Source organism: Phodopus roborovskii, unplaced genomic scaffold (genome assembly GCF_943737965.1).
Source record: "Phodopus roborovskii unplaced genomic scaffold, PHOROB, whole genome shotgun sequence".
Taxonomy (NCBI): Eukaryota; Metazoa; Chordata; class Mammalia; order Rodentia; family Cricetidae; genus Phodopus; species Phodopus roborovskii.
In genome coordinates this window covers 1647015-1660794 of record NW_026126550.1, presented here as the reverse complement: position 1 = coordinate 1660794, position 13780 = coordinate 1647015, and the positions used below count along the sequence as shown (strand labels likewise).

The following is a 13780-nucleotide window of genomic DNA, read 5'->3' as shown; positions in this document are numbered from 1 at the left end:
ACTCACTATGTAGAATAGTTTGGCCTCAAACTACAGAGATCCACCTACCTCTGCCTCCTGAGTGCTAGGCTTAGAGGTGAGAGTTACCATGTCTGGAAAGAATTCTTTCTTTTTAACAACTATTTTATGTTCTTGAGAATAATTTATTAGACAGGTGTAAGTGAACCTTAAATTGAACTACTGATACTTTCTTATTTGCTAATTGGTTTGGCAGCAGTGAAAAAGGGATATATTCAAGTTACTGTTGTCCAGGTAGATTCTCACCAGGGATGATGCTTCTAGAGTGAATTGTATACAAATATTGTGAAACCCTGGAAGTGGCTACACACTGAGAAATGTACACACAGAGAGACACTTCCCTGTTAAATTCAAACAAGGTAAACAAATTCATTAGTGTTTTTGGTTTTTGAGATAGACTTTCATATATCCTATGTTGGCCTTGAATTTGCTATGTAGCAATAGATGGCCATGAATTCCTGATCTTTTTTCTTCTAAATCACGAACACTGGGATACAGGTATGCCCTAATACACCTACCTGGCTTTTACTGGCTTTTAAAATGTAAATGAAACAAGTTTTTTTTTTTTTTTTTTTTTTTTTTTTATGTGGCCTTGTTCTGTCACTTGAGGGGGGGTGTGGGGGCGGGGTTTATTTTTTTATATTTCATTTTATGTGTGTTTGAATGCCTGTATGCTGCATGTGTGCCTGGTGTGTCTGAGAAAATGCCTCCCTTAGATCTGGCTGCATTCAAGCCTGTAGGGTATTTTCTTAATTAGTGATTGATAGGGAGGAGGGGAGCAGCCCATTGTGGGTGGTGCCATTCCTGAGCTGGTGGTCCTGGGTTCTCTAAGAAAGCAGGCTAAGCAAGCCAGGAGGAGCAAGCCAGTAAGCAGCACTCCTCCATAGCCTCTGCCTCCCGGTTCCTGCCCTGCTTGAGTTGTGCCCTCGTTTTTGAAAATGAACTGTTACATGGAACAACTTCCCAAGTTGCTTTGGTCATGGTCTTTTATCACCCTAACTAGGACAATCTGCTAAAACATTTTTACAAAAAACACATATTCCCCTAAAGTGTGTGAAGTTTCCAGTTTATCTGCTTTTCATTAGCACTAGTGGGTATGAAATGGAATCCCATTGCAGTTTTATTAGCATTTCTGATACTGAATCAGGTTTGTTTTTAAATATGTACATATTGGGGCAAAGAAACAGTAGATGCTTTTAAAACTAAAAGCTGTTTATGTGGAGCTAGGTTGAAAAGCATTATAAACCTATTAAGTTTAATTTATTCCCAACATCTGCATATTTTTTGTTAACATTTCTTTAGTTTTGCCAGCGTATGTATGTGTGCACATGTTCCTAGTATTTGCAGAGGTCAAAGGAAGGTGTCGAGTCTACCTGGAAATGGGATTACAGGTGGTTTAAAGCTACCATGTGGGTACACCTTGGTCCTCTGAAAGACTAACAAGTGTTCTTAAAGGACCGCACCATTCCAGCGCCATATTGTGATTTCTATCTTTAGGTCAGATAACTTAGTAAGTCCTTTATGAAATCTTAATACTCAGGTGTTGTACATACTACACCATTGTGTGTTTCTCCTTTCAGGCTGATGTTAATTCAAGCTGATGCAGAATATAATTGAGCCTTAATGAAAAAAATTCAGATTTTGGCTCTTTATTGAAAGATAATACACTGAAGATGTTATACTCACATATGTTATGCAATGACTTTGTAATAAACTTGCATGAGAGTAACTACGGAAGACATCATAAATAAATGAAAGTATAATTAAGTTGCTCATTAGCTTAGGAGTTATGATGGGTCAAAAATACTGTTTTGGATCTATGCTATAAAGATTATTTACAACAACCAACAACTTAGGTGATTGTGAATGGAGGATGGTTCCATTTCAATGGTTGCACTTACTTTACCATTCACTACTAAGAGAGATCTGCTGTGTATATAGACAGCCATTTACTGTGTGAAGCCAGTAAACAATGCAGGTCTTACAAATGTTTCATAGCTTGACTGAAAATTTTGTTTTTCAGTCTTAATAGTATAGTACATGAATGATCTATGGGAACACGTTTTACTGTGTGAAGCCAGTAAACAATGCAGGTCTTATAAATGTTTTATAGCTTGACTGAAAATTTTGTTTTTCAGTCTTAATAGTATAGTACATGAATGATGTATGGGAACACGTTTGCTGAGGTATCTGGTGCAGCATATTTATTTATCTTCAGATTCATGTCATTAGTTTTCATTTTTGTGGTTTCTTGAAATACTCATTCCACTGGTATACTATGCATTCAGTTATATATGTGATATTTTACAACATAATTGAACTATGCCCATATGTGAAGATTATTTGATTTTAATGACTCATGGTTGGCAGGGAAGGGTGCTGAGCCTTTTTTAAACTTATGTTTAGATAATAATATTTATACATGGGCTAGGCATGGTGATGTACACCTTTAGTCAAGCACTTAGAAGGCTGAGGCAGGAAGATCTCTGAATTCCAGGCCAATGTGGTCTACATAGTGAGTTCCAGGCTAGCCAGGACTACATAGTGAGACCTATCCTTCCCAGCTACATCCCCTCCCCAAATTATGTATATTATCCTTGATTAGTGATGGCATTTTAAAAAGTGACTGTATGTGGGTAATGTAAATCACACAAAACTATGAAAAATATATAAGATGTGAGGCTTAAACCTAGATAACCATCAAAGACTTGATTTGTAAAAACAGTTGGTAATTTGGACTTTATTAAGACTAGTTTATAGGGTAGGAAGTAGAGATAACTTGGCTCAGTGAGAGACACTGTTTCAAAAAATAAGCTAGAGAGCTTAGCATGGTGGTGCACGCCTTTAGTCCCACTCAGCACTAGAAAGGTGGAGGCAGGCGGATCTCCTTGAGTTCAAGTCCAGCCTGGTCTACAAGGTGAATTCCAGGACAGCCAGCTAGGGCTGCTACACACAGAAACCCTGTCTCCGTAAACTTTAAAAAAAAAAAAAAAAAATTGAGAATCTGAGGAAATCACCCAGTGTTACACACTTACCTACCTACACACATACATGCATACACATACTCTGTGATGTGTGACAATGGTAGCAATGTGATGTGATGAATGTGAACAAACCTATAGAATGTACATTATCAAGAGCCCTAAAGGTTAAGTGTTGACTTGTTCATATTGCTTACCTTAGGGTAGATCGATGGATCACAACAAATGAAAATGATGTGTGTGAAGATGGGAATTCTGAACTTTTTGTTCAGTTTTGCTGTGAACCTAAAACTGCTGTAAGAAGTGTATCAGTTCCTTTCTTCAAAATCCGTTTTGTGTAGAGCTATTCAGATAGGAAAAGGTTTGAACTTGCTTCCTAACGTCTAACGTCTTGTAAAAACCCAGTGGAAAAGTTGAGAGTCCAAGAAACTTTTGGGAACTCCAGAAAGTAGCATTTCTATTCTGGGCATTGCCAGATTTCTGATCCTAGTAGTTGGCTTTGTCAAGGTCTTCTGGAAGGGTGCTTTTGGGTCTGTTTTCAGATGTGTCAATTAAGAAAGGTTTTGCTTCTTGTTTTTTAGAAAGTGGCACCATGTTAAGGGACAGTTTGTTCTTTGGAGAGATTGTATTATTGTGTGTCTTTATAATTTGCATTTAAATGCCATGGTTAAGACAGTTTAAACATCAGAAAATTTATGGAGTTGGTCCCAAACCTATTATCACTGAGTAGAAAGTTATGTACATTTTGATTGCTCTTGTTTTCAGTGATAGAGTAGTACATACTTGGGTTATCTGCATTCCACATTTAAAGAATTAGTTATGTTTTAAATAGGAGCCAAATTACACAGTTCAGAAGCTAAAGCCATCCAGTGCACAGCCTTACTCCTACCTTTCCTGGTCCCCTCTCTCTCACAGCCTGGCACTCTTTCTCTGGACTTTTCCACAGCAAGAGTATTATTTTGGGAAGTAAAATTTAAAATGGAAATGCTTTTTCTCTGGTAAAGAGGTGATTTGTTACCTGTAAGTTGTTGATTATTGAAATAGCATCCCAGTACTTACACAAAAAAAGGAGGTAAAGTGCCCTGAGCCTTTATTTATTATGTTAGTCTTTCTCTTCTTGAGGAGAAATGACTTACTAAGTTGTCCTTAATTCATTGTGAAAAAAAAAATGACTATTAGGAAGGCCTAAAGCAAAGCAATAACATCTATTAAAAGCAAGCTGTATAGTTCCCCTATGAAAATATGTGTATTTAATATTCCTATTTCATGGATAGGCTCTGAGGACATTAAGAACAGCACATGTATTTGTTGGTGGTAAATTATAAACATTTTAAAACTTGAAAATAGAAACAATTTTCATGAAATTCCATATAACCGTCACTTAAAGTAGCCATGTTTTCGGAATTGTTTGGTTTACCCTTTAAAAAAATTTTTTCTTCTCTGGAACTTTTGAAAGGGAGCCTTAGTTTTGATACTGTGCCATAGGTGCTAAAGTATGCTTCCCATAAAGATGTGGGTCTGGGGCCTGGAGAGATGGCTCCATGGTTCAGTGCTTGTTGCTTCCATGGGGCCAAGTTGAGTTCTGAGCATCCACATGAGGTGTCTCACATCCCATGTAACTCTAGCAACAGGGATCAGACACACACAGAAACATACACACACAAACAAAATCTTTCTAATGTAATTACTAAAATATGAATGTTTTCCTATATAGTGACAATGCAGTTTGTTATTCTTTTCCAAATTGCAAGCATTGTCAAAGATGTTGGCCAGATATACAAAGCTATTCCCTCTACCCTAAAGAATACTTAATAGTTTGGCTCTGAAAGAATGGGCAATATCTTTCGTGTTCATTAGAGACAGAGAAGTGTCTCTTCACAAAGTAGGAACAGCTGGCCTACATAGGTCCTTCTAGGCAGTGAGCTGTGCCTCTTGATGGTCTCTAAGCTGTGCAGTGTGCATAAAGATTTTTAAAACTTCTGAAAAATTATGTGTCTGTGTGCTTTGTCTTCATGTCTATGTACCAAATGAGTGTCTGGAGACTTTGTTGACAGGCTAGAAGAGGGCATCAGTTTTGAGATCAAACCTGGATACTTTGGAAAAGCCCTGAAATTTACAAAGGTCACAATTAGTGCATTTCTTGTGAGAGGCAAATGGAATTCTGAGTTGTTGGTATATTACATGTTGGCTTTGACCAGTGTCATCTTTGGTGCTGGACTCATATATTAAACTTACACTTTTTCTTTTAAAAGGTCTTTGATTTGCGGCAGTGTCACCGGCAGATGCAGCAGCAGGCAGCCACTGCACAAGCTGCAGCTGCTGCCCAGGCGGCAGCTGTGGCAGGAAATATCCCTGGTCCTGGATCCGTAGGTGGAATAGCTCCAGCAATCAGTATGTTTATTTTCTATTTTTCTGTTCAAAGTGTAATAGTAGTGGCTTTTAATCTTGATTCACTCAGTTGATCAATTGTTTTAAAGAATAACAGAAATTAAAATTTTTTTTACTGGGTTATAACATTTGATTTTGTAAAAACCTTTCTTCTGTAGTAATTTTTCTTTGCCTGGGATAGGATCCTGTTTGCATTAGCTGATAAAGGGGGTTGTCATACTTTAGTCTCCTCTCCTTGGTCAGTGCTTATAGTTGCTGCCTCACCAGCCAGGGGTTTAAATCCTTGAGTGTTAGGCTTTGTGCTGATTGGAACAGCTATCACAGCTTCAGAATTAGACACCTCCATTTAGAAACAGTATGCTGAACACAGAGAACTAAGTGAGGGTGGCATTTATAACTGGTAGAGTTTTTAATTTTAGGGTAAGATCGAACTGTGCCAGGCTTCACACTGATGGGAATTTTTTACTGCAGAGTTAAACTCCCGACTATAGACTTTTATGATGGAAACACGTGGCACCCATCTTCCACGTCTGAAGGCATAACTAGTGATTCATTCAACCCCTGTTCTTAACTTCTTCAGTGTGGTAAGCAAATCACACTGGCTAAGGAAACTGCACTGGCCCTGCAGGTTTCACCACAGCACATTGCAAATTTCTCCCGTTAGTTTCATGGTAATGCTGATAAATATGACTGTATGTTCTGATTGAAAAAATAGATACAGAGTCTGTTGTGACATATCTTCAGGAGTTTACCATTTAGGTGTATATAAGACATAACCACTAATTCATTTAAAAAAGATGGGGATCTAAACCATTTGATAGTTTTAGTGTTATAGACAAACATGTTCTGTTTTCTTAGGAAGTCAGATTAGCATTGCATTTCTTATTTCTATCTATATATCTCTCCCCCACTTCACATCCCCCACCCCCATGATCTCAAAGCTAAGAGACAGACACAAATCAACTGAGAAGTTTCAATGGGCCCAAGTAGATGACTGTCTGATTATCAGTCATGGCTTATTCTGGTGTGGCAGTTTAGACACTGTGGTTCTTAGAACCATGATATGCCCTGACTATTACAGAAGTTGATTATTCCTCCTATATCTCTACTTCTAAAGAGGAAAACGGGTGAAATATTGGTAGATTGTGGGAATTTATTTGGTCTCTGGTAGTTAAAATACATATGTGGAATATGAACTGTCTTAACCAAATTTTCAGTCCTGTTGATAAGGTTTAGGCCTGCAGTTACTTTTGACACTGACAGAGAAGTCGTATGCTGAGGAAAACACATAAGGAAGGCAGAGTGTAGGGAGGGTGGGAAGAGATAGTCCTGCTCCCTGACACTTCCCACACTTTTTCTGTCAGGTCTGTCTGCTGCTGCCGGCATTGGTGTAGATGACCTCCGTCGCTTGTGCATACTCAGGATGAGCTTTGTGAAAGGCTGGGGCCCGGATTACCCAAGACAGAGCATCAAGGAAACACCATGCTGGATCGAGATCCACCTCCACCGTGCTCTCCAGCTCCTTGATGAAGTGCTTCACACCATGCCCATTGCAGACCCACAACCTTTAGACTGAGAGCTCTCACCATGGATGCCCTAGCCATTTTCAGGATGGTGGACTATGAAATATAATCCTGTTTATAATCTGAAGATCTATTGCATATTTGTTCTGCTCTGTCTTTTCATAAAGGGTTGAAAGATGTGTTTGCTGCCTTGCTCTTAGCAGACAGAAACTGAATTGAAACTTTTTTTTTCTATTTTAGAACTTTTCAGGCATGGCTCAGAGCTTGGAAGATCAGGAAGAACCATTTCTTACTAAATCTTCACGGGTTGTTATGTATGAAGGAGTCATCCAGTGCTGGGAACTCAGCCCCTTAGGTGTGTGTGAGCTACTTACACACAGATGCTGTTGTGTTCCTTTGCAGAGCACACTCAGTGTTGCTGATTTTAAGGCTGAGAAGTTCTCAAAGTTAGCTCACCTGTTACTTAGTGAGCAAGTTATTGTTGAACACACTGTGTTCAAGTGCCACATGGGTGAGTCAGTTTTACTGAAAGCAACTTCACTATGTTTTAAAAGTCTTTTATCAACCTTTTATCCAGAATGGTTTTTTGCAAGTTAAACAGTGAAGGTGAATTAAATTCATACTGCCTTGCAGACTTCAGGGTTTTTTTCCCCAAGACAAAACACTAATCTGTGTGCATTAGTGACAATTCCTTACAATTATCAGTCAAAGAAATGCCATTTAAAATTACATTTTTTAGCCCTAATGGATGACCATTATCAAGATGTGTACTTTTGCCCTGTTAAACAGTAGATGAATTCTTTTATATTTCTAGGCATATGGTTGGCTATTAATATAAAAAAAAAAAGCCTAGGGGGGCGGATTTCTTTCCCTTAATTCACAGGGAGAAGGTTTTGTATTTATAAAAACACTAAAGCAGTGTTGCTCTGCCTAACGCCTCACTGTTCTGCAAGATGGCAGTGCTTCAACTAAAATAATGAATATTTTGGAAACTGCTGAATTCTATGTTAAATACTGTGCAGAATAATGGAAACATTGCAGTTCGTAATAGGTAGTTTGGATATTTTTGTACTTGATTTGATGTGTGACTTTTTTTCATATACTGTTTAAATCATGTATGTTTTGACATTGTTTAAAATTCAGTTTTTGTATCTTGGGGCAAGACTGCAAACTTTTTTATACCTTTTGGTTATTCTAAGCCCTTTGTTTGACATCATCGATCAGTCGGCAGTGACTTTGTATAGAGACTTAAGTAGAAAAGTTGCAGATGCGTTGACTGTACCACAGACACAACATGTATACTTTTTACCTAGTTAGTAGCGTAAATAAAACTGAGTCTCAATATGCAAAGTTGAATTCTAGGTTTGTTTTTAAAATGCTTTCCTTTTGCACTTTTGAGTCCAATCTCAGTGGCAAGACACCTTCTACTAAATGACAGGCAACAGCCAGTTGGATTGTACAGCTCTGGTTTTCCCCTCACACTCTACCAGGACTTTCCCATGTACATTATGTATCATGTGTAGAGTTGGATATTTTTTGAACTTTTGTTTTACTGTAGCAAAAAATAGACCTGGGATGAATAGTGTGAATAAAATCAAGATCATTGAGATGCTTTTATTCTTTGCTCTGAGAGTTCTGTGAATTTTACAGTGCAGTAGGCATTTGGGCTCCGGAAACCCTTGCCTAGCAGTCTTTGTGCTGAAGTAATCAACAAGTCCCCGCAGCTTGCTTCAGAGGGTTCCAGAAGCCACTGAATGCTGCTATGATAGGAGTGGAAATCTCAGTCCAACTTACACACCTTGTCTTTTTAAATAGCTTCTTTACCAGTTCTTAAATACTTACAGATACTTTTACTGTCTGTAGAAGTTTAAGGTAAATTTTTTAAGGTGTTGTATTGGCAGAATTATAAAAAGATACCTTCTCTAGAAATGTTTGTCTTTAGATCCCTTTTACTATGGATGGGGAATAGGTGTGACAGGGAAGAAGAGTTTTAGTATAACAGACTTTTTGAAATCCAGGTTATCTGACTAGAACATTGTCCATGCAGTGGTACAACTTGATGCTTCCTTTTCTACTTATGGAAACATTTCCATGTTTAATCATCTTCATTAAGTATGTGGGAAGTATTTGCTAAGAAGTATCTGTTCAGAGCCAAGCCACCTGTCTTGGTTTTCTTACTAAGAGCCATACAATTTACTTGTAGTTATTGATAATGTTTGTAATTTGACTGTTCTATGCCTTTATAAACTGTGTTTCCTTTTGTTCTTTAGAAGTTGCCATCTTTGATGAGTAAGACTTTAGAAAACTTCCCTAAGCTTAAAAAATTTGTGTCCATTTGAGGATAAAGTAGTTTCTGTAGTTCTCAGAGTCTGATTGCAATGTGGGTATGGTTCTGGGTGGTGGTCTCTGATTCATAGCTTGAGTCTTCTAAGATCGAATTGGACTAGAAGCTGAGTGACAGATGAGGTAGGCCCACCCAGTTTAAAACCCATTCTACTTTCGTCTTGTGCCTTTCTGTGCATGATTAAAGGGAATCCTTAATGGTATTGCCTTTATTTGCTTGGAAGTAGATTCTTTTGTGGGATAGAGTTTACCTTAATTGTTCTACTTTACTGCCCCTGCTATACAAAGATGATGATAAACCACTGCCATGCACTTGCTTTCCACAAACACCATCTTTTTGTATTGTCCTAACCCATTGTCCCTGTAAACAGTGCAGGTTCACAGATAGGATTAGCTGGCTTAGGGGCCATGCCTGGAAAATCCAGCAACATATGATTGGCTATGCTGTATTTCAAAGTTAAAAATCCAGTTTTGTGGGGAACAGCAGGGTTTATATTAGCAGCTTTGAAGGCAAAGTAAGCTCAGAGGTTTTACAGTATGGAGAAGGGAATCTTTCTGAAATGCTTGTGAAGTATCTGTAGAGGTTAAATGTATTTGCTCCTGGTCTGCTAGTAACTGTCACTCAGGTTTTTTGTTTGTTTTTTTTTTTTGTTTTGTTTTGTTTTTTTAAAATTTGTTGTCCCATTAATTGAGACCTCTTAGAAGGAGCAGTTTTATTTGGAGTTGGCCAGAGTTCTTTTTTGGTAGTTTCCCATAGGTTGCTGTCTTCATCATTGTCATTTTATTTAATGATAAAGTAGTAAGGATGTGGGTTAGATTACTACATGAATCCTTTCAAGGAACATTCTCATATGTGGGGCCTGGTAGAAACTAGCAGGTATCACACACGCGCGCGCGCACACACACACACACACACGTGCACACATGTGCACACAGACGAACTCATCTGTTCATAGTGATCTGTACATAGCCCCTGAAATCCTCCTTTGCATGGTCATAAAGAAAGGCTGGCAGTCTCCTGCTCAAACCTTTGCCATTTTTCCTTCTAATAACAAGCAGTTTCTTCTCTTGTGATATGTTAAGAAGTGTGTAAAAAGCCAGTGGCCTTATTCATAGCATGTCCTTGGCAGAGCCTCCGCCCTAGCACTTTCCATGCGGCGAGATGGTTTATCTGGTGTTACTGAAGAATGAAAGTTTTCATCATCTTGCCTTATGAAGCAGTAAAACGTTTTTTAAAAATTAGCCATTTATTGGTGGGAACTATTAGGAAATCAGAATATACTGGATATACTATTTCTTTTTTTTTTTTTTTTTTTTTTTTTTCTTTCTCCTGTCTCTGTGGACACTGGGCCTCTGAGATAGAAAGCACTATGTAGCCTTTCTTAAATGCCCAAGATTGCTGTAGTTTTGATGTTTTCATTTTGAGTTTTCCTAATCTTCCTTTTTGACAGCTACCAGTTCTTTAGTGGTTTGTTAGTGTGCCTCTTCTTAGTGTTTTCAAATCCTTTGTTTCTAACTACTTAGTCGAGGGAACCACATTATTAGTGTTTACCCAGGACATGGTCCTGTTAGGGTTGAAAAGGACTTTGGTATGTTGCTATTTAGCATTGATTTGATTGCTTCTTGATGAGTTTTACATTGTTGTTGTGGAAAGAATTAAGTCATACTCAGAACCTCATAGCCTCCAGTGTTTTTGAAAAGATTGGTTTCCATTTAATTCACTCAGAAAAGCTGTACTGTTTTCTAGCGTCACCAATAAACCACACACAACTTCTTTAGAAAACATCCTTGTTTGTTTTGTGTCCTGGTGACCCTCACTCTGGCCACCTTCCTCTATAGATACTTCTTACCTATAGGTGCCTTTATGAGAATTGAGAGTCTAATACCGTGTCCCAAGGAGTAGCTAATGTAATGACTGATGTTTTCAGGGATTTTACCATTGGACTGAAATGAATGGATGAAGCTTTTTATTGCTTTTGTAATGTGGGAAGGATTGAAGAGAATTGTGGTGAAGACAATCATTTCTCTGTGTTCACAGTTTAAGATTTTTTTTTCAGTAGGTTCAGAGTTCATGATCCTGTTCAACTGAAAACGTGTGGCTCTGGACTCAGATGGTGGCACTTTTATTCATGATTTAGTATGTTCTTGGCAAGTCGTTTCCCTTCTTAGGCCTCAGCTGCCTCACCTGTGAAATGAGGGGTTGGACTGTCCTGCCAGCTCAGGCTTCTAAGTGACCTTGCCCACCTTGTAGCAGTATGGCATTCGCTCTGTACCTGTGTTCTGCTGTTTGAGGGGGGTTCTTGCTTATTTCTCTGTTACTCAGTGAGACTAGGCTTGATCTTTCATTATCTGTTCTTCTGTGGACAAGTAGTTACATATGTCCTTACGACTTACTTTTAACCAAAGGCCTAGCACCACCTTAGGGGCTGCAGTAAGTACAGTGTAAAACATAAACACCCGGGGTGGGGGGGCCTTCATTTCATTTTGCCATCATCTCTGTTGAGGCCTGTCTAAAGGCTCTTCTAAGTCATGACATTCTGACTCTGAAGTTGGTGTGTGTGTGACACTGTCCTCCTAATAGATTGAAACACTGTTGTTAATGCCTAGTGATATTAGAGGTCCTTCCTTTGGATCTTGAGTTGCTTAACTCTTCTCTGCTCAGAACAGGAAGGTTTTCAGAATTCTATCAATATTTTAATTGATGCTATGGAAAACAGTATCAGTGAATGATTCACTTTACTTTTGCCTCTTTTATATCCTTTTGATTAGATAACTTTTGGCTGGATCATTCCTTTCAGAGAGTTCTCTTCCAGCCTGCTTGGATGAGTATAACTGAGTTTGTTATTTTTAAGGACCTGGGAACCTTTCTAGGGGGTGGGCTCGGGGGTGGGGGCTTGGGGAGTCCTGGTAGAGGCTGGCTCTGTGGTAGCTGGTGAAGAGGGATGAAACCAGCTGCTCTTGCTAAGGCTGCTTGTCATTGGTAGAAGGGCTCACAGGTTTGGAGTGGTTCAAAAACTAAACATGGAGTTGGCAAACTTCCTCCAAATGGAGGATTTTTTTGTTCAATGCATCGGACATGTGACTTAAGAGAAAAGCATGGCTGCCTAGAGGGGATAAAAACTGGTGTACTGCAGAAGTGGCTGCGGGGTTGGGGACAGATTTGGTGGAGGTACTTCCAGCTCTCTGCTCCTCTGGGGTCACTCAGCTTGTGCTTTTAGGAAAAACCTGGTCAGCTGAAGCACCAGTTACTTCCTTTCTATATACTTTTGCCTGGTTGAAGTCTGTGGCTTAAAAAAAAAAAAAAAAAAAAAAAAAAAAAAAGTTGAAACTTTCTTGAGAACTCTGTAACAAAGTATGTTTTTGATTAAAAGAGAAAGCCAACTAAATCATTATGTGCTCATTCTTTTTCTTAAGCTCATGGATGTCTTGGATCTGGAAAGAGTTCCTGATTGCTTTAAGAATTTTCACACTTGAGATCAACATTTTCCTTCTTTGGGACTTTGAGATGGGAAATAATGGCATTGCAGAGATAACCCGAATAGCAGCCCCTCAGTCTTGTCTCTCTCTAGAGGGGTAGGATGGTAGTGACTGGAGAGCAGTGGCTGTTGGGAGGGTATGAGGCATGGAGTGGGGACAGAAGGGCTGAGGAAACCTGTTGCCCTCTCAGCTTCCGGCTCTGGGAGAGGAAAAGGCTGTGTAGCAGGTAAGTTTCTGCTACAGTAATGGCTACAATGACCACATCAGCTGTCTCATCTTAATGATGGAGTTTTAGAGATGCTTACCAGACCAAGAGACTTGTTCTTTCTTGTTTGCTAACCTGAAGTTTGCAGTGTTTTAGGCAAGAACTTGAGGGAAGTAGATTGGCAGTCAGTCTTACTGAGAAAAAAAAAAAATCCTCTGTGGAACACATTTCAGAAGAAAGGAGCGTTGTATATTTTTATATTTCTGCCCTTTGCTCTTTGTATTTCTCATGAGGTGAGATCTCACTGCATAATTTTGGCTGAATTTGAACTCACCATCCTTCTGTGTCAGCCTCTTGTATCTAGAATTTCAGGCACATGCATCATCTCACAAGGGGTTGGAGGCAGGCCATTGAGGAGATAGGAATCCCATACAGCAGGCACCAGATGTTGACCTGCAAAATACGTGAAGTAAAAGGTGCTGAGAAACTTGAGCAACCCTTTAATTAAAGATCTGGGAGAACAGCACCACCTACAGCTGACAGAGTCTGCTTGACACTTGTAGGATAAGTCATACTTGTCTTAGCTCTCTGCTGCTGTGAAAAAAGACTATGACCAAAAACAACTTGAGGAAAGGGTTTATCCCACCTCACAGCTCCTGGTCCTTCGTGAAGGGAAGTCAGGGCAGGAACTGAAGCAGAGGCCTTGAGGAACACACTCACAGGCTTGACCCCATGGCTTTGACTCAGGACTATCTGCCCAGGGATGATACCACCCTTGGTGGGCTGGACCGAACCACATCAATCATTAATCAAGGAAATGCTCTATGATTTGCCTACAGGCCAGT

At 39.2% G+C, this 13780-nt stretch overlaps 1 protein-coding gene across 3 annotated transcripts in view; it reads left to right on the top strand.

The window, feature by feature from the left end:
• Smad4 (SMAD family member 4) overlaps nt 1-12639 on the top strand; it is a 53690-nt gene extending 41051 nt beyond the window's left edge. For all 3 annotated transcript variants that reach the window (XM_051201258.1, XM_051201257.1, XM_051201256.1), the window contains 2 exons: nt 5252-5390; nt 6752-12639. In XM_051201258.1, the coding sequence (XP_051057215.1) occupies nt 5252-5390; nt 6752-6963 (351 nt within the window). In that variant the 3' untranslated portion in view covers nt 6964-12639. The remainder of the gene's footprint in view (nt 1-5251; nt 5391-6751) is intronic.
• The last annotated feature ends 1141 nt before the right edge of the window (nt 12640-13780 follow it).